Below are 21,100 nucleotides of genomic sequence, written 5' to 3' on the forward strand. Positions count from 1 at the left end.
AAGGATCCTGCTTTTGCCTGCCTAAGAAGTTTCTGTAGGGTTTGCTGCCTGCTTATAAAGAATATGCAACTCTCAAGTAGAAAAGGCTTTCAAGACATGAAATTATTCATAAGGATTTCCATTTCCTAGCCATCACTAGTGCTGCTACAAGACTATAAGTGGATCCACAATTATTTGTAACCCAATCAGGTTGTAACTGCTAATGAGAGAAGAGTTAATACTAAATTTTGAAGTTAGCTTGGCTCTGCCATGCTCTGGCAAAGCTCAGGGATCCAGGCACAGCTTGAAGAGCACATTTTTAATTGGTGGCATTGAACTGAAAACCTGCACAGTTACCCTGACCTTATTTAACAGCTGCTGATTCTCCTTTATCCTTACACAGTGAATTTCCATTGGTAAGGAGGCAGAGGTTTGGAATCTCAGCCAGTGCAGATTCACACCAGTGACTTCACACTGGCTCATCAGCTCTGCAGATGCCTGCTGCAGCCCTCGGGAATTTTTTACTTTCTGCAGCACATAAACACAGTAATAGCAGCAAAGTTCAATATGGCCAATAGATATAAATTCTTCTGAAATCCCGGTGAGTGCAAAAAAGTGTTTTTTAAATCTATGTCTTAAGACAGTCAATATCTTTAGAAAAGTAGAGCTCTTTATGAAAAGTGAAATTGATCTTTCTTCAAATTCATGTATACCATGCATTTGGTTTACCCACCACAGTCATTCCTAATACATCCCAGGAGCTCTGTAAATAAGAATATTGATTTTGATGACCTCGGGAGGTGGTGCAGTGAGAACTGACAAATCCATAGTACAGCTAAATGACTCCTGCAGTCTTAGGTGAGGAGTTGTTTATATGGCTACTTTCACATGACAAATGCCTGATATAAGTTTTATTAAACCACTAGCAACCATAATGATATATTTTTAGAATATCAGACATTATTTAGAGCTGGAAGGAACTTTAAGGGGATATATAAAGTGTGTCTTTCTCTGTGCCAAGGTTGCACAATGTACACATGCTACAATTTCAATAATATATATAAGAAAATAAAAATTTAGTGGGTAAAGTATAGAAAAGGAGGATTATTTGGTGCAAGCAAATAACTGCATTAGAAAATGCAGCTTTCAAATAAGAGCCTTTCTATTTAAAGTTCATTCATTTGTGGTGGTGACACAGGACACTTCACTGCAGTGACAGGAAGAGTTTGCAAACTGATTTGCATGCAAGCTGTGAGCTGCTTCTGTAGCCTTGAAACTCCTAATGTGTAATACTGATTTTCACAATGGGTTTCAAAAATATGGATGGCTTAATTACAAGTTTAAATAATGAAATTGCTTAATCATGCTGACAGATAAAGCACCTGAAAAGCCTGATTATGTACAGTAGCTGCAGCATGTCTTTGTGCTGTAATGCTGTAACTTCCAGGTGGCTTACTAAATTAGATCAGTAGTTCATTCATGATGAAATAATTCTATTATAGCCCACCTTTCTTGTTCCTAAATTGCATCAAGGAAATGTGTCAGTTCAGTAACACTTGCTGACTGCAGTTAGGCAGCACCCTGTTTTTAAATGTAGAACTAGAAAGCTGCTCAGTTTTGCATTTTTACATAATTTTTCACCATGTGCTTGAAAATATGCCTTCCTAGGCTTTGACATTGTCAAGAGACTACCCAGATGTTAAAGCAAATCCATGGAAAAGCACCACCATACTTTATTCCTGAACTGCAGACATTCAGAAACCCTGGCGCTAAGGTTGGAATAAACAGTTCATGAACATGGATAAATGGATTTATATTTATTAATAACACAACCTCTTTGTCTCCTAACCTGCCTTTGCAAGGATAAAGATCAGTCCTATCTTTGTGAAATGCTTCAGACACCACCTGAAAGCCAACCTGCTTTTCCTTTAAGCTAAATTTCCTGAGGGCCCTCAGGAAATTGCCCAAGTAATGGATCTTGAACATTTCCAAACCAGTTTCTGCAGGTGTTGCACAAATTCTGGAGCACAAGTGATAAATCACATACAGTGTAAAAGATAAATATTAGAAATAGCTGACAAATAAGAGAGTAAATGTGACTTTTCACCTTCAAACAATAGTTTGATAGGAAATTTCCATTCTAGGCTTCAAATTTCTCGAGTTCCCAGAGTAGTGTAAAACCAGGGCAATAACAGACACTTTAATCCAGCTTGTTTAGATTTATTAATAACTCCATATCAAGATTTTCACTAAGAAATTAAATCAGTTGGAGGGTCTTCCCACAGGATGCTTTAAGAATGTCATACTTTTTATTATTTCATGGTACTATAGACAATTTAAACTTCCTTTTATTCTATGTAGAGTTTCCTTCCTTTTCTTTTTACTGCTTTCATTGAGAAATTAGTGTCTTAGTGTCTTAAAGAATGTTTGCAACAGTTCTAACTTCCCTTGGGAATGACCACAGCTACATATGGGAAAAACAGTTGTCCATGGAAGACCCCAAGGACAGCACATTATAGGGATCATTTTCAGAAGGGTCAACCCAGTTCATTTAAAGTAGCTGAAAGTCCCACACCAGTGTAATAAAGCTGTAATAAAACAGGTCAGAAAATTGGAAAATGTAGAACAGAAATATGCAGAAAAGTGTCCAAATAACTTCAAGCAAAAGCAAGTAGAGAAATGATGAAATATTGAGCTTGGTTGTTCCTTAAGGTCATAGAAGTTTAACAGAAGCACAGAGCAGTCACTGCATTTCACACTGGGCTGTGCTGCAGAAATCAGAAATGCAAAAAGGCACACCAGTTTTTAGGGAATACTTCAGAGTGCCTCAAGAGGAATCCTGTATGTCACAAAGCAAATTCTGGACAGCCACTGTGAGTGGTTTGTGAAGATTTTGTTGTTATCAGTGATAGAGCAGTTGCATTAAAAACTTACATTAAACAAGCTTTTTTCAGTTTGGATCTCAAAGAATATTTTCACCATTTATCATCACTGGTGACTCATCCTTGTGCTACCAAAAACTGTTTTGAAGCAAGACACTGAATAAATATTTGTCAAAATAGCATTCAAAGATGGAAAGTAGCAATAAAGTGTGTGAGAACAGACAGGGCTGTAATGGAAGGCACTTAAGGTGCCAGGAATGCCACAAAGACTTCTTTAAGTCCTGGAATTATTTAATCTCTGTTGCAGAATTAGTCATTCATTTATCATTTCTCTCTTACTGGCTCTGTAGGCAAACACCTCACTGATTTGTTTCTGCAGTTTTATTAAAGCTGTATGCAATAAGCAGTGCAGGCCTGCATACTAATTTCTAAAGTAAGTGTTTAAGAGCATAAGAAACTCTTCTGAGCTTCAAGTAATAAACAACTAAACTCCATCATAAAGAAAAAAGGTGACTTCAAATAGAGCATCATGTTGGAAAGGATGGGACTGCTAAGACCGATGGCTTTTACCTAGAGATTAGATTTCATGCATAGAAATGATGGAAACTTGCAGCATCTTGTCTCTCTGTGTACCCTTACCCCTACTGGACTGAGATTTTGGTGCACTTTCCATATGAACTCACTTGTTTTCTCTCTCTCCAGTCTCTCAAGAGGGAGGCCACACACAGCATTCATTATATAAAGGGTGCTCTTAAAACTGAACGCACACAAAAACCAATTCTAAACAATGGCTAACAATCCAAAAAAAAGAACAACTTCCAGACATAAATCCTATTGTTTGATGAAAATATCCAATTTAACTATATTTAAAAAAAAAAGAGTTCAAATACCAAATCAATTTCATTTTGTCTTCTTATCATGTAACATAAATTCCTTCAAAAGTCAGTTCCATGTCCTTGAGCAGGTGCTGATTTTAAAAAGGGAGCTGGGAGTGAAGCACTTGCCTGCCATGGCCCCTGGTGTGTGTGAGGCCACGGAAGGGGTGAAGTGCAAACCAAGGCCTTGCCTTGATCCCTCAGCAGCTCTGTGCCCACACTGACCAAATGCACAGCACTCAGACTTATCCAAACCATCTCCTGTGGTTCCTGTTAGAAAATGAATTGTTCTGGGGGTTTTTCACAATGAAAAGCACTGCAGGTTAATGCTGGATTATTCAGTCAATTTATCTCATCTCAGTAAAGAAGCATTAACTTTCTTCATGTTTATCTGGTTTTTGCTGACTTAGAATGACTCCACATCCTGCACTAGATTCCCCGTTTTTAATGGGATCAACATAAATTTTGCCTATGGGGTGAAGGCTGTTTGCAGAATGATAAGATCCTGAAAATAATGTTGCACTGTGAATAAAGTACATGAAAAAATTGCTCATCTCTGGCTCCGGTACCTTCTCCCACTAAAAAAAGTGTTGTTATCCTATTGATTTAGGAGAAGAAAAAATACCTTTTCGCTGTGCTCATATTTGTATGAAAAGTGTCATACCTGTTCAGAACAGTGTGAAATACACCATCCTGTTTAGTGTTATGTATTCCACTGTCACCAAAGGCTTGAGTGACTTGGTTAATCATTCAAACTGCAATTCTGGTTTGGTTCACAGCTTTCTAAGCAAGTCAAAGAAACAGATTTAATATTTTATATGTTATTCTTAGATGTCCCAAATGCATATTTAGCTGCCTAAATAATTCACTTAAAATAACACCTATGCTCATTTGAGATAATTAGATAATAATTTAAATACCTTTTACTGACTTTGGTAACAAAACTTTTTGTTTTGTTAAGAGTAATTTCTGCCCTTTTTGTAATAAGTTCTTGGGTTTAAAAAGAATCCAATACTTCAAGTATGAGAAAAGAAATTACATAAATGTTGACAAACACATCATGATATTAAATTTAAACTTTTGAACGGGAAATTCAGGAAAAAGGTCATGATCCTGAAACAAAGGAAACACCTGGGCTTATAAAGAAATGGAAATAAAATGAAGGAACCTCCTCTACCTGGGCATCTATTGCAGTTTTTATTACCAATGTTACAGACCTGACACTGATTTTCTTTAACATTGCTCTTTCCATACCTTTTCTTCCAGATTACTGCTAATGGATTCTCTCACAACTAAGACGTTTAATTTGCAAAAGGATGAAAGTGGGGAAAATCCCAAACTATCCACACTTCTTTCTTTCCATGTTTCTTATAAATAACAAGGACACCCTCAGCAAAAAGTCTGATAGCTCTGATTATCAGCATCCTTTGCAGGTCACTAGTACAGGCACTTCTGCCCAGGGCTGTGGCATTCTCAGGTCATGGATCAGTGCAGTAAGTGAAAAATCCACCTAGCAAAGGCCATTAATGGAACAAATAGGGACAAATAAACTGAAAGCAAAGGCTATTAATGGAACAAATAAGGACAAATAAACTGAAAGCCATACTGGAAATAAATCCTTAGGTTTATGAACTGACTTAAAGACACAATATTCCCAGAGCTAGCCTGGCAGATACTGTCATTTGGAGTTTCCCCACACTGCTTGTGAAAGGCTGTCATGGTGTTGAGAAGCTCCAGATGCACTGCTCAGGTGCAGCTGTGTAAAATGTTCCGTGGATCCCTTTATCCAGACAAGGACAGAGCCTGCAGATAAGGTGTGAGCCAAACTCACCCACCACAGAAATGAGATCTAGACAATTAAATTAAACCTAGTCAGTGCCCTGAAAGAATGAGGAGTCTCATGGAGTAGATAGAGCCCAGAGCAGCTGGTATCATAAATTTTACTGTTCTGCAGTGAGAGTGATAAATGATTTCACCAGTTCAAGCTTCACCCTCTTCCAAGGTCACTGGATATCTCTCAGCAAAAACAATCTCTGGATTGTTGCGTTCATAAAGTGAGCTCAGCAATAAAGTGCTCTGCCACATCTTCCTCTGCTCTGGCTGTGGCTGGGACCAAGCCCTGGAGGCTCTTGCAGGGCAGGTGGGGAACAGGGACAGCAGCTGGGCACAGCTCCATTCCCAGGCTTTTCTTAACAAAACAAGAACAGCAGAGGGAATCGGAGGGTTTGCCACTACAGAATGAACTGTTCTGCACGTGAGATTTCCAGAGGTACGTCAGTGTCGAAATATGCAAATTATCAAATTAATCCACTCCTGGAAGTCTAGTCCAGCTTCTTTTCATATTGAATAGGACCCTAGCTTGTTTTATGATGTGGTTTTAAAATATCCGGGGCTTTCTAAGATATACCACTCTGGGTATACAGTTAGAAGAAGGCATCAATTTACTACATTATAGTGACAATTTCTCACTGCCTTGTCTTCAAAGCCATGCAAGTTCCTTCCTGGCCCATTATTCACATATGTTTTATTTTCAGTTTCTTTTAATTTACCATATAGGCCAGATGAAGCATGAAGAAGAGATAAAGCAGCAATTTTTATGAGGTCCCTTCATGACAAAACTTACAATAGTATCACCTTGACAATATAAATCTGTCTTCATGGAAGTCTGGGCACACAACCCATAACAAACTTTATTTGTACTTTAATCTTACTTTCTTTTTCATCTATAAACAACAGCTGAAAATATACTGTGGAAATCAACTGACAGCAGCCGAATGAAAGGCAATTAATCAAGTGACCTAAAAAATATTTTCTGTCTCTAGTTTACATCATGTAAGAGTTTTCAGTAGTAGTTAGGAAAGTTCATGGCCAAGTTACAAGAGTCACACACAAATTTAATTTATTGAGACGACACTGGTTCTCTCTCATTTTAAGGATATAGAAGTTGACTGCACTCAATTTTCAAAATCAAAATACTTCCCAAAACCTAGCGTTACCATTATTTAGATGCTTAGTACCAAGTTTAGAAATACAAGTCCATCTTCAGCACTCACAACAGGCTTATCTGAGATTATATCAGTTACTCCTGACTTGCACTCTTCAATATGATTTAATTTCAGTTTATTTTGTGACACTAAGATTTCATATTGAGTACAGCACAAACTGATTCCAGACTGGTTAGTGTTAAATGCAAAGCGAGTGCCATGACCACCACAGGGCTTCTTACCACACTCATCTGATAACCACGATGAAGATCTCATTTTTATATACATTTAGAAGGTGAATTAGAAAAGTAAACATTACTATAGCTACATTTTCCATAACATGCTTTGGAATCAAAGATAAGAAGAAATTTGCTTTGAAAAAATAGTACTTTGCTGAAGTCTGTCTTCTTTCATCCAAATGATGCTTATCCTACCTAAAATGAACAAGTCTATGAAAGGCAACTCTTATCTCTTTAATAATAATTTTCTTGCAATATACACTTAATAATAAGGCAAAATTACATACAGCACAGCAGATAAAATAAAAAGTCTGCAGATAGGATTTACAATATAATAGAAGTGCCTTTCTGTGTATCACCATACCCTTTACCATAAAGGTTTCCATCACTCTCATTGTGCTGATAAAGTAGATTTTTAAAAAATTATAAATGGAAAACATTTAGGGAACTATATGGAATGTCACATCTCTCTCCACTGCCAAAGCATATAAACCTCTACTTACCATTTAAAGTGGCTCAATTAAAATAAACAACAAAAAACTAGTGCATAAAATGACTTGACAAAGTTAACTTAATTGTCTCTTTTTATGTGGATCCTAAATAGAGTTGAAACAGCTGCAAGTTGCAGTGTAATTCCAAGAGATTCCGGACAGACTCCGGACAGCTGCTCTGGGATCTGGGTGGTTCCCTGTGCTGCCTAAAGGGCTGAGGAGGAGAAAGGATCCTTGTTGGGAAGGATGAAAGTTTGACAAGAAAGTCTCACAGATATGTGTGCTTAACAGAAAGATTTTTAAATGTGGAGTCTGATAAAGGAATAGAGATGGAAGCAAGTTTTGATATAGAAGAAAAGAATTGCTGAGCCAGTCTCACTGGATGACCAAGGAGGCAAAGGGTGTGTTAGTTAGAAGGGGTTTTTATGGCTTAGAGCAAAGGATAAACCCACCTCAAACAAGAAGATGTTTTTACCAAACAGAAAGATAGCACAGGCAAACAAACAAGCCTGCTGATAGCAAGTAGAAATAGCAAGTGGCAAGTAGAAAAAAGGTCTCAGAATTCTCCACTGCAAGAAAACTGAATAACAACTTCTAGCTTAAACTGTAACATACTAACTTTTAGTGATTGGAGAACAGTAGCATGAATATGGTAATTATAGTGGTTATGGTAGGCTATAGATAATAGTTAAGGTATAGATTGATTCTATTGTATTAAGATGCTTAGCAAAGAAAAGTATATAATGCATTGTAACCAGAAGAAAAGTACATAATGCATTGTAACCAAAACCAAAGGGTCTCCAGGCCTGCCTGCAGCTGGAGCTGACAGCTGTAGGCACAGCTCTGTCACCCATGACCCTGGGCTGCTGTAACATCTTGGATGGAATAAACTGCATTTTGTATACAATAAACTGCATTTTGTATGCAATAAACTGCATTTTGGAGAGCTGCCTGGAGTCCCACATCTCTCATTTAGGCTCTTACAGTGGCGCCCAACGTGGGACACCATCAGTAAGAGCCTGAATGAGGGATGCAGGACTCCAGGCCTGCCTGCAGCTGGAGCTGACAGCTGTAGGCACAGCTCTGTCACCCACCACCCTGGGCTGCTGTAACATCTTGGATGGAATAAACTGCATTTTATATACAATAAACTGCATTTTGTATGCAATAAACTGCATTTTGGAGAGCTGCCTGGAGTCCCGCATCCCTCATTTCAGCTCTTACAGGTCCTGGATGACCATGGGAAGCACGAGGGTGGTACCTGGTCGAGCTTCCAGTGGAACTCGGCGGGGCGGAAGGTGTCGGCCTGGTCGAAGTCCTTGCGCAGCAGGAACACGAGGCGGCAGTTGTGCACGTAGAGCGCGTAGTGGTGCCGGTTCATCTCTGCGGGGACACACAGCCCTTGGTGCCTCACACACCAGCAGCACCCAGACACAGCACAGAAACCCCAAAGAACTGAGCTTTTTCGTGGATTAGTGTGACTCTTCTTGAATTGTGCCGTATCAGCTTTGTTCATGGAATCATCCTGCCCTAGCTAATAAATGAAATCCAAATGCGTATTTTACCTAACTTGTTTCAGTGAAGAATTAGAAGTGTTTCAATCTAAATAATGAAAAAGAATTAAAGATAATTTAGTTATGCTATCAGTCAATTCCTGTGAAATCTCTAGCTGTGTTATCCCAGCTGTGTTTGAAATTTATATCCTTCAGTAAGCTCTTAAGGCAGCAATGCTTGGAAGTGGCAACATCTGAGATCAGTTTTTTCTCAGATCAAATTAAATGAGGAGACATGGCAACACTCTACTGCTGTTGATATCCCCTTTGCATAACACTTTTTCCATACACAGACTCACCTGTCTTGTCAGAGTTGCAGAGAATAGTTTCCTTCTCAGCTCTTAATCCAGGACTAGGTCCATGTTTCATCCACAGAGTGATGGTGAATTGATCAGTTAAATTTTTTGGGACTATTCCATCTGGGATTTTGGCTCCTTGCTTTCCATCAAATTTAAAAATCATGTCATTGCTATCCATGAGGAGCCCAGCTGTCCAGTTGGTTGTTGTACTGGGAGATGGTAACAGGTCAATGGCACCTGAGGAAGCTCCTGCAAATCACATAATGATTAACACAATGAGAGACCAGTGAAAAAGCTGTGGAGATTAATATAGGCTAGGGTTCTGATTCACACTCTTTAGACTACTTTACTACCCAAATGGTCCTACCAGCCTCAATGCCAAATCACTGAAACATTGTAAAATACCCACCATGATGAACCAGCACGAGTTTTCTAGATTAAATGTTCTGCACAGAAAACTATAGAAAATAATGTAAAGTTATCTTTCTTGGAAATGTTCATTATTTTCTGAAACTGATTAACGGCATTTCTTCAGCCAGTTCAAGATCTGCTAAGTCAAAACAAATTTTCTGCATTTATCTTTCCTCCCTTACAGCAGTGGGCACGATTGCAGGACAGCCCCACAGTGTCCAGCAGCCAGCCATGGATATCCCCAATAATTCTGGGAGGAATGTCCATTCACAGTGGGGGATTCACCCCAACCAGATAATATCACTCCAGTGCTGCTTTCTGGTACATATTTGATGGTTGGAGCTCTGGGTGTTCTTTAATGATAGACAGAGATGGAAAACACTGCGGTACCAAGATCTGATAAAACAGCACAGTTCTTCACAGCTCTGTGTTTGCTTACAGCTCAACAACTGCCAGGCACTATGAAAACCATGCAAAGAGCTACCCAGAGCATGGACCCACTGGTGAAAGACAGCCTGGAGCAGGAAATACGATTCCAAGAATAAAAAGCACAAACAATCTTTGTATTCCTGTTGCTGCTTTGTCAAGTAAGAATATGGTGAGCAAACTGTGATGGCATAAAAAATCCCCTGCTAAGGTGTTCTGCCCTCCTTCACCATCCAGGAAGAGATAAAAGATCCTAAATCTCTGCAAGAGTGCAAAAAAATTTAAGCCAAAAGTGTGTAGAATTGTTTCCTAGAGGCTTTAAAAAAAATGTATTATAGCAATGATTTGGAAATATTTATCTTATTCTGTAACTGAATGTCTTGGGTTCTTCTCCAAAATTTACTACTGTAAAATGAGGCTATTTGGAAGTGATATTTTGAATATCAAACCCAAAACCTACCTGTTCATAGTTTGAGCCTGGAGACAAAGTGTATTTATTTTACAAACTATAATTCTGGATAATACAAGACACTGAATTTTGTGTAACCAGCACCAAGCTCAACAGGTTCTACTCTATCTGCCTATATTTGTATGGAGATTTATGGCTAAGTTTGGAATCTCATCCTGTAACATGTTTTAATCCTGTCCTGAGAAAAATCATTGGATTATTTACTGGGGAGATTTGGCTGGAATAAATCATGCTTTTCCTATCCTAGTAAATCCAACCAGAGTGCCAGGCTGCTCAGCCATGTACAGAGACAGATCTGGAACAATGCAAACAGGATCTCTTTGGAGGTGTTCCCAGAACAGCCTGACCATGGGATCAGTGCTTTTCCACAATGTAGTACCTGATGCCCTTTTCTCCCAAAATGCTTCCAGAACAATGCAGGAACTGTTGCATGAAGCTCAGTTTTGGGCTAAGACCCCTAAGGCACCTCTTGCATATGAAAGTGCTTATTTTCACAAGTGATTTATGCAGTTGGCCCCACCTCCTCTCCCAGTCCTGCACATTTGGGCTCCAAACTTTGTGCCAGGATAAGCACACGGTGATGCTGCTCACTGAGCTGGACCAGACTGCTGGCTTAGCTGGAAACAAATGATGCAAATGACACTCAGCTCAAACTCTCCTTTGTGATCAGAGCAACTTTGGGCCTCTTGCAATGCTGCACCACCCAGGATAATGGAGAGAGGGCAGGACTGTGGCTGGAGCAGGGCCTTGAGGCTGACAGTGTTTCCCTGCCTCAGTTTCCCATCTGACACATGGGAGAATTAGCAATCCCATTATTTTCTCTTTTATCTACATTTAGAGGGAACGAAGACAGCACCAGAGCCATTTTCCCACTATATTTTAGGCCTCTTATCCTGTGTTTATTTAAGTGTGATTTTTTCTGATATGTTTTTGCAGTCCAAGTGGTGTCTTTTAGACAGTCTGTACTTTTTATTACTGTGAGGTAACAAGGTGAAAGAATGCTTTCTAAAATGCTTTGAGGCACAACACTAACAGTTCCTTGCCTTTAAAATGACTCAAGTGTAATTTAATCATTTAAGCTGCCCACCTTGACCATCCAAGGGATGCAAATCTCTGGGTTATTGAAAAGCAGACTTGTACCTTCCATCATATAAAAAATGAATTTTAATTTGCCCTCCTTAACATCTTCCTTCTCCAGATTTCCAACAGATAAATGAAGAAATGCGCACAAGATTTATAAACTGGATCTTTACTTTTACAGAGAGAGCCTTGCATTTTACATGGTGTAGAGCTGTATGAGTGCTCAGTTCTGCACACTCTGCAATCACATCATGCATCACTGTATAAAAAAATTCAGGGTTTTCATCCTTTTCAAAGGATTTTATCTTATCATCCAACTATTAGTTACAATAAGGTAACTTCTGGGAGAAAACTGATTTCCAGAAATAATTTAAGTGGCTTTCATAAGACTTCTCTCTACATTAAGGATCATAAAAATTGCTAAATAGCAAAGTGCAGGCCAGGCTAAATGCAATTCTTATGTAAAGCACATTGTCACTTTTCATCAAAGTCCTGTTACAAGTTTCTACCATGTCTGCTCGCTATGAAGATATGGAAGACCTGGAACAAAAGAAGAATTCTTTCAGCGGTGAGAATTTCCCCCCTATTTACGTACACTCTTACACTTTTGTTTTCTCAAGTGTTTTCCATTCTCTTCCTTTATGGATGAGGAGAGGTGAAATTCAGCAGGGATGTCTGTCCCCTGCTCAGAGCCACCACAATGGCCCTGCAGACCTGAGAACTGCCTGTAATTCTCTTTTCTGCTCCAGTGTCAGCAGGTGAGGCAGTCAAGCCACACTGTAAACTGAGCCCCTTAGAGCTTGTACAACCTTCCTCAACTAAGGACTTTTACACCAGCTGAAGGTACTGCCTTTCAGCCTACACTTGAAATGATAATATTGTTGGATATAGCTGCTATCATTGTTTGATTACAAGGTAATAATTCTGTGGTTTAGGTCTTGTTCATAGCGGTCTGCACTGAGTGACTGTAACATTTGCATTTCAGGTCTGTAACAGCACAAAGCAAAGTTGTTTTGGCTGCTAATACAGCTTCTTAGAGGAGGCAAAAGTATTTTACTTTAGCTATTATATAAATATTATTTATAGAATATTTATATGTAATTGATATATAATATTTATATATATTTAGCTATTATCTAAATATTCAACATATTTTTATTAAAATTTTCATATTTTATGAAATCAAGCCTTGGTCTGCCTCTCAGATTTAATATCATTACCATGATTAAGATGCATATTGGGGCAGATGGATTTTCATCTCCTCTTCTAGAGCCCAGGCAGTTGGATTAAGACATAGAATCAAAGTCATGATTGTTTCTGTGATCTTAACTAAGCAATTTTGAAGTTGAAAACATTCAGATTTTATGACAATGCTACTACTCCTGTTCACCTTTACCTCCCTTTCTTCATCTCCACTGATAACTGATAATTGCAACTCTCAACCATTTTTCCCTGGAAATTGCTTCTCCATTTTTAATAATTTAGTAACACTGGCTGAAATTTTTCATTTACAAAAATTATTTCCTAAAGGTCAGTGTATTGATCTTAACATGCCTGCAGCACTGCTGAGTGGTTATCAGAGCAAAGGTAAGCCCTATACCAGAGCACCCAGAACCAAAATCCAGGCATTTAAATGGAAAAAATTGCACAATTACTACTGTAGCTGAGACAGAAACCAGGCAAAGAGACAGGGAAGATGAGAATTAATGTCTACACCATCAGGGCTTCATAGGAGGACTCTAAGGACATCAGAGCAGGAGAGACATCTGATCTCAAAAGATGAAGGGATTATTGTGCGGCCATTGCTTTGTCAGATACAGAATCTTAAAATCTGAAAAAAATATCTTCAAGTATTTAACCTGCCTTTCAGAATTGACTTCTGCATTTTACACAAAGTTATCAAAAAGTACAAAAAGGGAGGAAAAAATTTGGAAATATTTCTCCACCAGGTCAGCTCTTATCTGAAGTTTGTGTTTCTTAAATATTTTTGCCCAGAATAATATTTTACTTTTTGTTTCTTTGTCCTCTGGCACAACACTGAGCAGCAGAATAGAAAGCTGAGTCAGGAGGACTGAAACACAACAGGGAGATTTAATTCCCTTCAAATCCTATGGTCTTCCTGTGATGGCAAATCTACACTGGAAATCTCACTATAGCGTCACACCACTATCTGTAGCAGAGGGAAGAAAGAAGGGGAAAGAGATGGAATGAGGAAGAAGGAAAAACTGAGAGGGGAATCAGAGCAGGAGTGATAAAAAATTAAAAGAAGGCAGGGAGAAAGTATGGAGTGAAAACAAATGGAAAAGAAGGATGGGGCAGCTGTCAAATATCATCACTTTCTCAATTTTCATTGCTACAATCCAAAGTGAGCCAGCTGAGCTAAATCCAAGTTCTGCATGCTTACAGGTCACAAGGAGCTGGTGCCTTGTTTGCAAAAATGGAAATGGAAATCCATATCCATACCACATAATTTCTGCAGAGATTTCTCAGAGTAGGTCTCACGATCACAGCCCTTCCCGATGTAATTGGTCTGCAGCTCAATGGTGGTGTGGATTGAGGACACTGGTCCATCACACGTCTCCAGGTGGATGCTGGGAAACAAGGGAATGCTGCCAGAGCCAGGCCTGTATTCAATCCGTTTGTTCCAGTCTGGAAAAACAAACAAATCAAAACCAAGATCCAATGGTGAGTAAAGGAAAGGGAGTTATATAATTTCAAATTACATATTGTTCTCAAAGGACACTGTCTAAGGCAAAAATAAGAGTCTCTGAAGTTGGCACCAATAAGCTACTCTGTGAAAAAAATTGGATTTTGGCCCTGTTTTTCTAAGAGTATCAGGCTCACTTAAGTAATACCTCTCCTGGTTGAGTCACACACAGGGGCTGCAGACAGCTCCTGACAAGAAGTGCTAATTGGTGTCAGTCTGGAGCTGCAGTGCCCACGTTCCGTGACAGACTACAAGCTGACTCTGCAGGGGGGAGGTTGTCTGCTGCACCCAGTTTGGTCAGATTTCACAGCCTTGTGGTAAGAACAAATGCCTCCGAGGACCAGGCTACACCAGTCAGTCTAATATAACACCTCTGTAGTGCCACTTCTTGTCTTTGAACATCTTCCTTATTTTGTGAAGCACTGGTGACAGGAAGTTCCAGCCGAAAGGATGACTCCTGCTTCCAGCTAGATCTGACTAATCTGTGTTTATGCAGATGCCTCACAGCCCACAACAATTAAACAATCCCCTGCCTCAGGCAGCCACCTGTTTGTGCCACACATACCCCCTGTGCAGCTCAACTGAAGCATTTTAATGTTTGAAATCCAATTAATTATGGTGTTTGCAACGTGCTTCAGAGAAAACCCGAAAAAGCAGCAGTAATTACAAGCATCTATTTTAGCTGTCTTTGCAGCTCATATTTTCATCAAGTCACAGAATGGCTGGAGTTGGAAGGGATCTTCAAAGCTCCCTCAAAGGGACACCAGCCACTAAACCAGGTTCCTCAAAGTCCCACCCAGCCTGATCTCAGGTTGAGGGACAGGGCATCCACAGCTTCTCTGGGCAACCTGTGCCATGCCTCAGCATCCTTACAGGAAAAAAAAAAATTCATATATCCAATCTAAATCCAACTTAAAGCTGCTGCCTCTTGTCCTGTCACTACAGGCCTCAGTAAAATCTTTCTATCCATCTTTCTTGTAAGTCCTCTTCAAGCACTGAAAGGCCTCAGCAAGATCTCCATGGAGCCTTCTCCACACTGAACAACCCCAACTCTCAGTCCAGTCTTCTGGCCATGTTCATGGCCTTTCCCCTTGTTGCTTTAACAAGTTCAAATCTTTCTAGGTAAAATAAGACTTCAAAAATGGAAAAGTTCTAGGTCTTGACAGTCAACAAGATCCGTGAAAGCAAATGGACAGAGATTTGTTCTAAATATCAGTGGAAGGGAAAACTAATAGTGGATACAAAGATGTATGTATGCATTTAGTAGGTGAAGGAGTTTGTGTTTTTCAACAGATCTCATTTCAGAAAGCTCAGGACTTAAACTGCATTAAACTAAACATTTCCAAGAAATTCTAAACATCCATGCAAACACTTTGAAGTGTGAGGAAGTCATTAGTCCAGAGTCCAGGCAAGGATGCTACAACCACTGGTCTGCATTTCAGAATTCTCTGATCCTCTTTCTGACATAACCCAATTGGTTTTTACTAAAATCTTTAGGACTAGCACATCATGACTAAGGCAACCATGACTGCCTGTGCACATATAACTGAGCCACTATTTCAGTTGTAATTTTCATGTAATTCACTCCATTTGTTCCACATTAAGTTAGACTTGATCTACAGTATTGCATAATTTCTCTGCAATTGTTGATTTAAACAGTTCCATTAGAATTCCAAGTACCATACATGGGACATCATTACAATAATACGTTTCTGTTCCCTCTCCATTGCAGAAATTTGAGGTTAACACTTTTCCAATAGAGCAAGAGCAGCAAATTCTTTGAGGTTCTTCAGGTAAAAATAAAGTAATTTGCTGGTTTTATGCAAACTAATAATATATTAAGTTTTGATCTTTATAATCTCTTATTCACCAGTTCAGGAATTGTATTCCTCTACCCCAAACGGAAAATAAAGTCTTATATATGTCTGGAACCTTTCTGACTATTTCAGCAGCTTTCAGGAACATTTTTATTTCTCAGCTATACCAAATGGACCGGTACTCATGCAAAATATTCATTAGTGGATGTGAGACATGACTGAATTACAAACTGCAAGGTGCCTGAAGCTCCAGCTATACAAGGAGTGTCCTGTAAAACTCACATCATATAAAATAGCACTGCTCATGAGGAAGAAGGAGGGGAGGCCTCTGTTTCTGCCACAAGAACTGGAAGAGGTATTTTGTTTCATGCTTGTTTTCATCTTGGCAGAAGTGGGAATGTGTACCCAGAGATCATAAACCCTGCACCTCCCTAAATCACTCACATTTATCTCAGTTCTAAATTGTAAAACATCAACTAGACTTGAACCAGTGTCTTTGGACCTTGGTCTACTGCATCACCACAGACCAATCCCCATCCTAAACTGCACCAGCACTTCCTTCACTGACTTAGTGCAGATTTAGGGATTCCACCAAGAAGTCCCTCTCCATGCCAAAGGCATTCCCAGGAAGGCGTGAGGCAAAACTGGAGCAGGTTACAATCCTGCGATGGCAGAACCATCCCTGAAGGCAGCAACAGCTCTGATAAAAAACAAGTGGCTTATTTCCACAGAACCTGCCCCCAGGCACTCAGCTCCCAGAGCTGTGGAGCTGAGGCTAGCACCCTCTGCATCTCACCACCACTGCAGGCAGCAACGCTGGCAAGGGCACAGAGCTGGGACAAGCAACAATAAGCAGTAGTAACAGTACAAAGAAATTGCTGTGACAGTAACCCAAGTCCTTAATTTAATTTTGAATGGTGTATTTTGCTTTCTCTCAGAATAACATCGCACATTGGACTTACTCAAAGGATTAGCACCTTCCCTTTGGGAATGTGGTGGTACTTTTTCATTTCCTCTGGAGTGACTCACAGGAAAAATCTTATGTAACCTGAGTCTGCAAATACCTCTGAATTTAGGTATTTTCTAGATATGTTCTGATACATAACCCCACCTGAACTGGCAGGCTGCACTTAGATTAACTAAACCCAACCAACACAGTTCCTGCTGTGACACAAACCTGACCCAAGTCCTGCTAGAATACCGCATTACACAGCAAACTTAGGAAAGTAAATGCTGTCAAGGTAGAAGACTGATTCCAGGGGGAAAGTCTGAATAAAACTAGCACTGTTTAGTCCTGCAGCCACTGTTTTGATTTTATAATTCAGCAGGCTTTTTCTTGTTTGCCACTTGTAGCATGAAGCTGCTCCAGACAATGCAAGACAACCCCAGCTGGGTTATCCCTACAATTAGAGTGTAAATATCACCATGTCAAGCTTGTGGTTCAGATTTCATCAATTATAAAGCAACTATGTAAACATGCATCTTCGTCGCTGAGATACTCAAACGATCCCAAGATCAAAATGGATCAAACTTCAGTGACAGTTTCAGCCTTTAAAAGTAAATCCCAATGCACTGAACAAATTTTCCTTGTAACAACAGATGGATAGTGTGAAGATGTTCCTTGATCTCTAAACTTAAGGTTTTCTGTGCTGTCTTTGTGATTCATGTTTTGTAGTTTAATTAATTTTTAATGCTAGATGACACTGAGGGGTTTAATCTGATTTTTGTCCCTTGAAGATCACGCAGAGGAGGTATGACATGGTTCACATCTCCTACATGTGTGTGGCCATAAACTTTGATTCCATTTCACGGTGTTAAAACTGATAGTGATGTAATTAAAGATAATTGTAACACAATGAAATACGAAACTTCTCTCCTGTTGCACTGAAGATATGCATCTTGGCAGCTGAATGTAAGATAAAATTTATGTGGTGCCGTTAGTGAGTCTCTGCAGCATCGCTACATAATTGCTGGAACAGAAGGTTCCCAGAGCAGTGTAATTGGTATCTCTTCTGTTTCCTCTGCAGCATTCTCACATCTGTGCTGTTTATGTAGGCTAGAGACTTGGCTAAAGGTTACTCTGGTGCCTTTTTAATGTGAAATAAGATGAGTGACTTGTTAAGGAAATGGTAATCAGGTCTGACTCAGTTGAAGGGTTTTCACAGCAAAGAGAAAATTCAAACTAATGTCCAAAGCTCTGCTGGTTTGCTAAGAGATTTAAGTGCACATCTCAAAGCATGAACAAACATTCATATACACCTTTTCCTTGTGCAGTATGTTGATAGTTTCAAAAAGACAAACAAAAAAGAGACAGAAATTTGTGCTTAGTACAGGACAGTGGAAAGGCTGATGCTGCAGGAGCTGGTGAACCCAACCGAGTAACTGTTGTGCTTGACCTACTGACACTGAATATTCCATCAAGTGATAAAGTTCCCAGACCTAATGGTGCTTAATTATGTGAAATAAACATATAAGAATCTAAACCCCATGAAACAGCACAGCTTAAGCTATTATTTGTCATGAGATTTCATTTGAATACTGTATTTCCTACAGTGTCAGAGCCCCAAGGGCACTAATAAGCCCTAATGAACCTCCACAAGCTTCACCTGGGGCCTCCACTTGCCCTTCCATGGGCCTGGAGCTCTGTTTAAGCTCAGCCCCATCAGACTGGGCTGCAGGTGCTGGTTTGTCTCAGCCACAGCATCTCTGGATCCAGGAGCCAGCCCAGGCCTTGCTGCTCTGGCTTGACAGAGCCTCAGTACTGTGGACTGGCCCAGTGTATGATCCCAATCCTCATCCATGGATCCCTCATCCATGGATCCCAATCCTAATCCAAAAATCCTTCATTATTGGATCTCAACCCTCATGCATGGATCCCAACCCTCATCCATGGATCCCAACCCTCATCCATGGATCCCTCATCAATGGATCCAAAAATCCTTCTTCAATGGATCCTAATCCTCATCCTTAAATTTTTCAGCCCAAGGTCTAAGAATATGTGGCAGTATCTACATGCAGAGAAAAAAAAATCATAAGGAAAAGCTTCAAACCTAACTGGATACCCTGCAGTGCTTTAACTTTTTGGCAGAGGAAATGTTAATGGAATGATGCTGTCAGCTGCATCTCAGAGATAAGAAACTTCTCAATGAAATGATAATTGCCCCAGTAAAGCTCAGGAGGATCTTGCAGTGAAAATTCAAACAAGAAATTACTAGTTTTGTAGTTGCAAATACAGAAATGTGAACAAAGGAGTTATATATGGAAATAAAAATCTAGTTAAATAGGTCTAAAATGAATGGGGGTTTTGTATCACTTAAGATGGAAAAGACTGGCTTCAGAATTTCAGTGCTCAGAACAACCAGAGAGAAGCAGAACAGCCTGCAGAGAGGGCAGTAATGGGTTACTCGGCAGATGTGAAGCTCATGGTACACAGGGAACTGACTGGTAATGGTCCCTGTGAGCCTGCCTTGGGAGTGTTATTTGATATTTCCATTTGCAGTCCTGGCACAAGACCAGGACTGTGTTAGTTACTGCTGCCAGTGAAGGGAAAGGAAGGCAGTGCCACACTAGAAGTCAGTCTAGAAAGAAGATATCCTAAACACAGAACAAGGTGACCTTGAGAACTGGTGTTACAGAAATAGTGCTTAGTAATGATACAAAGTGCTCAGGCAGTTCAGCAAGCATCTGAGAAATCACTGAAAAACAACAGATGGTAAAAGAGCTGATTTCATTAAGACAAGAAAGCATTTCCACAGGCCACCAGTCTGATACAGCCAGGCAAAAGCAAGGCAGTCCTGGAATATCTAAAGCACTGTTTTCAGTAAGAGGACATGGTAAAAAGAAACATGAGAGGACCTGGAGTGCTCAGGGAAGACGTATTTAACTATAATGCAGATACAGAACTTACTAAAGAGAGCATATCTAAAAAATTAGATTGGAACAGGTATGACTGCCTTCTCTGAGTATGTCTGGTAGTCAAAGCAAAGTAAAAACGACATAGATACAAGTAATAAAGCAAATATGAACTTATGTAAATTTTAAGCTCAAAACTTGGTAGTACTCAGGAGTTTAGTTAATTTTCAAATGTCTGGAGTGGTTATTTAGAGTGGGTATTTTACTAAAATGGTGCCATTCAATTTAACAGCTGAATGTAAGTATTTCATCCTGATTACCCTGGTTGAAGGATGTGTGGCTAATGCATGCATAGCAGTGCTAAGCTTAGACTGCCATAAAGACTCGTGCTTCACAATAAATTTTATTTATAAAAGTATGGGTGAATATCTCACAGCTAAGACAACACAAGGATGGTGCTTTGAGCTGCTAGGTGTCTGCACAGGAGTAATGCAAATTGATTTGTGTTTAGTGCAGAAATTACTTGGTCCTTTTAAATTGTTCTGGAAGACTGAGAATATTACCTTCATCAGCAAGGTTTCTGCACTTGACCAGCCTCCTCCAAATAATCAATTACCTTAGTAATAATATTCCTCCTTGTTAAAAGCATTGTCAGAATGAAAGCCAATATGGTTTTGGTTTCCCTCAGTAACTGGATCTTACTAGAAAGCCCTCATGAAAACCATTCTGAAGTCACTCAGCAGCTCCTGCAAACAACATCTCTGAGGAATGTTGACTCAGAAGTGATGTGAGATCACTCTGCTACTGAAGTGGAAGGTCCTGCCCTTCTTTGTACAAAAGAAAGATTTTATTTCAGCAGGAAGAGCAAGCTGATGTGACTGCACACAGGCTCTGAATGCCTATTCATCCTTAAAGAGGTGCTGGGAATATGCCTTTGGGAAGGGCCCGGGCCACCTTAGTGGGCCCAACATGCCTTAGGAAGGAAATGGTATGCACCATCTCTGATACACTAACAACCTTTTAAGAATATTTTTAC

At 39.7% G+C, this 21,100-nt stretch overlaps 1 protein-coding gene across 2 annotated transcripts in view; it reads right to left on the bottom strand.

The window, feature by feature from the left end:
* The window catches only part of CLSTN2 (calsyntenin 2), a 324,024-nt gene that overhangs the window by 50,608 nt on the left and 252,316 nt on the right, over positions 1 to 21,100 (bottom strand). For both annotated transcript variants that reach the window (XM_059478862.1, XM_059478861.1), the window contains exons 6-8: positions 14,152 to 14,337; positions 9,303 to 9,551; positions 8,712 to 8,833 (exon numbers count right to left, since the gene is read on the bottom strand). In XM_059478862.1, coding sequence (XP_059334845.1) covers positions 8,712 to 8,833; positions 9,303 to 9,551; positions 14,152 to 14,337 — 557 coding nt within the window. The remainder of the gene's footprint in view (positions 1 to 8,711; positions 8,834 to 9,302; positions 9,552 to 14,151; positions 14,338 to 21,100) is intronic.

This window comes from Ammospiza nelsoni, chromosome 10, assembly GCF_027579445.1.
Source record: "Ammospiza nelsoni isolate bAmmNel1 chromosome 10, bAmmNel1.pri, whole genome shotgun sequence".
In the NCBI taxonomy this organism is placed as follows: domain Eukaryota; kingdom Metazoa; phylum Chordata; class Aves; order Passeriformes; family Passerellidae; genus Ammospiza; species Ammospiza nelsoni.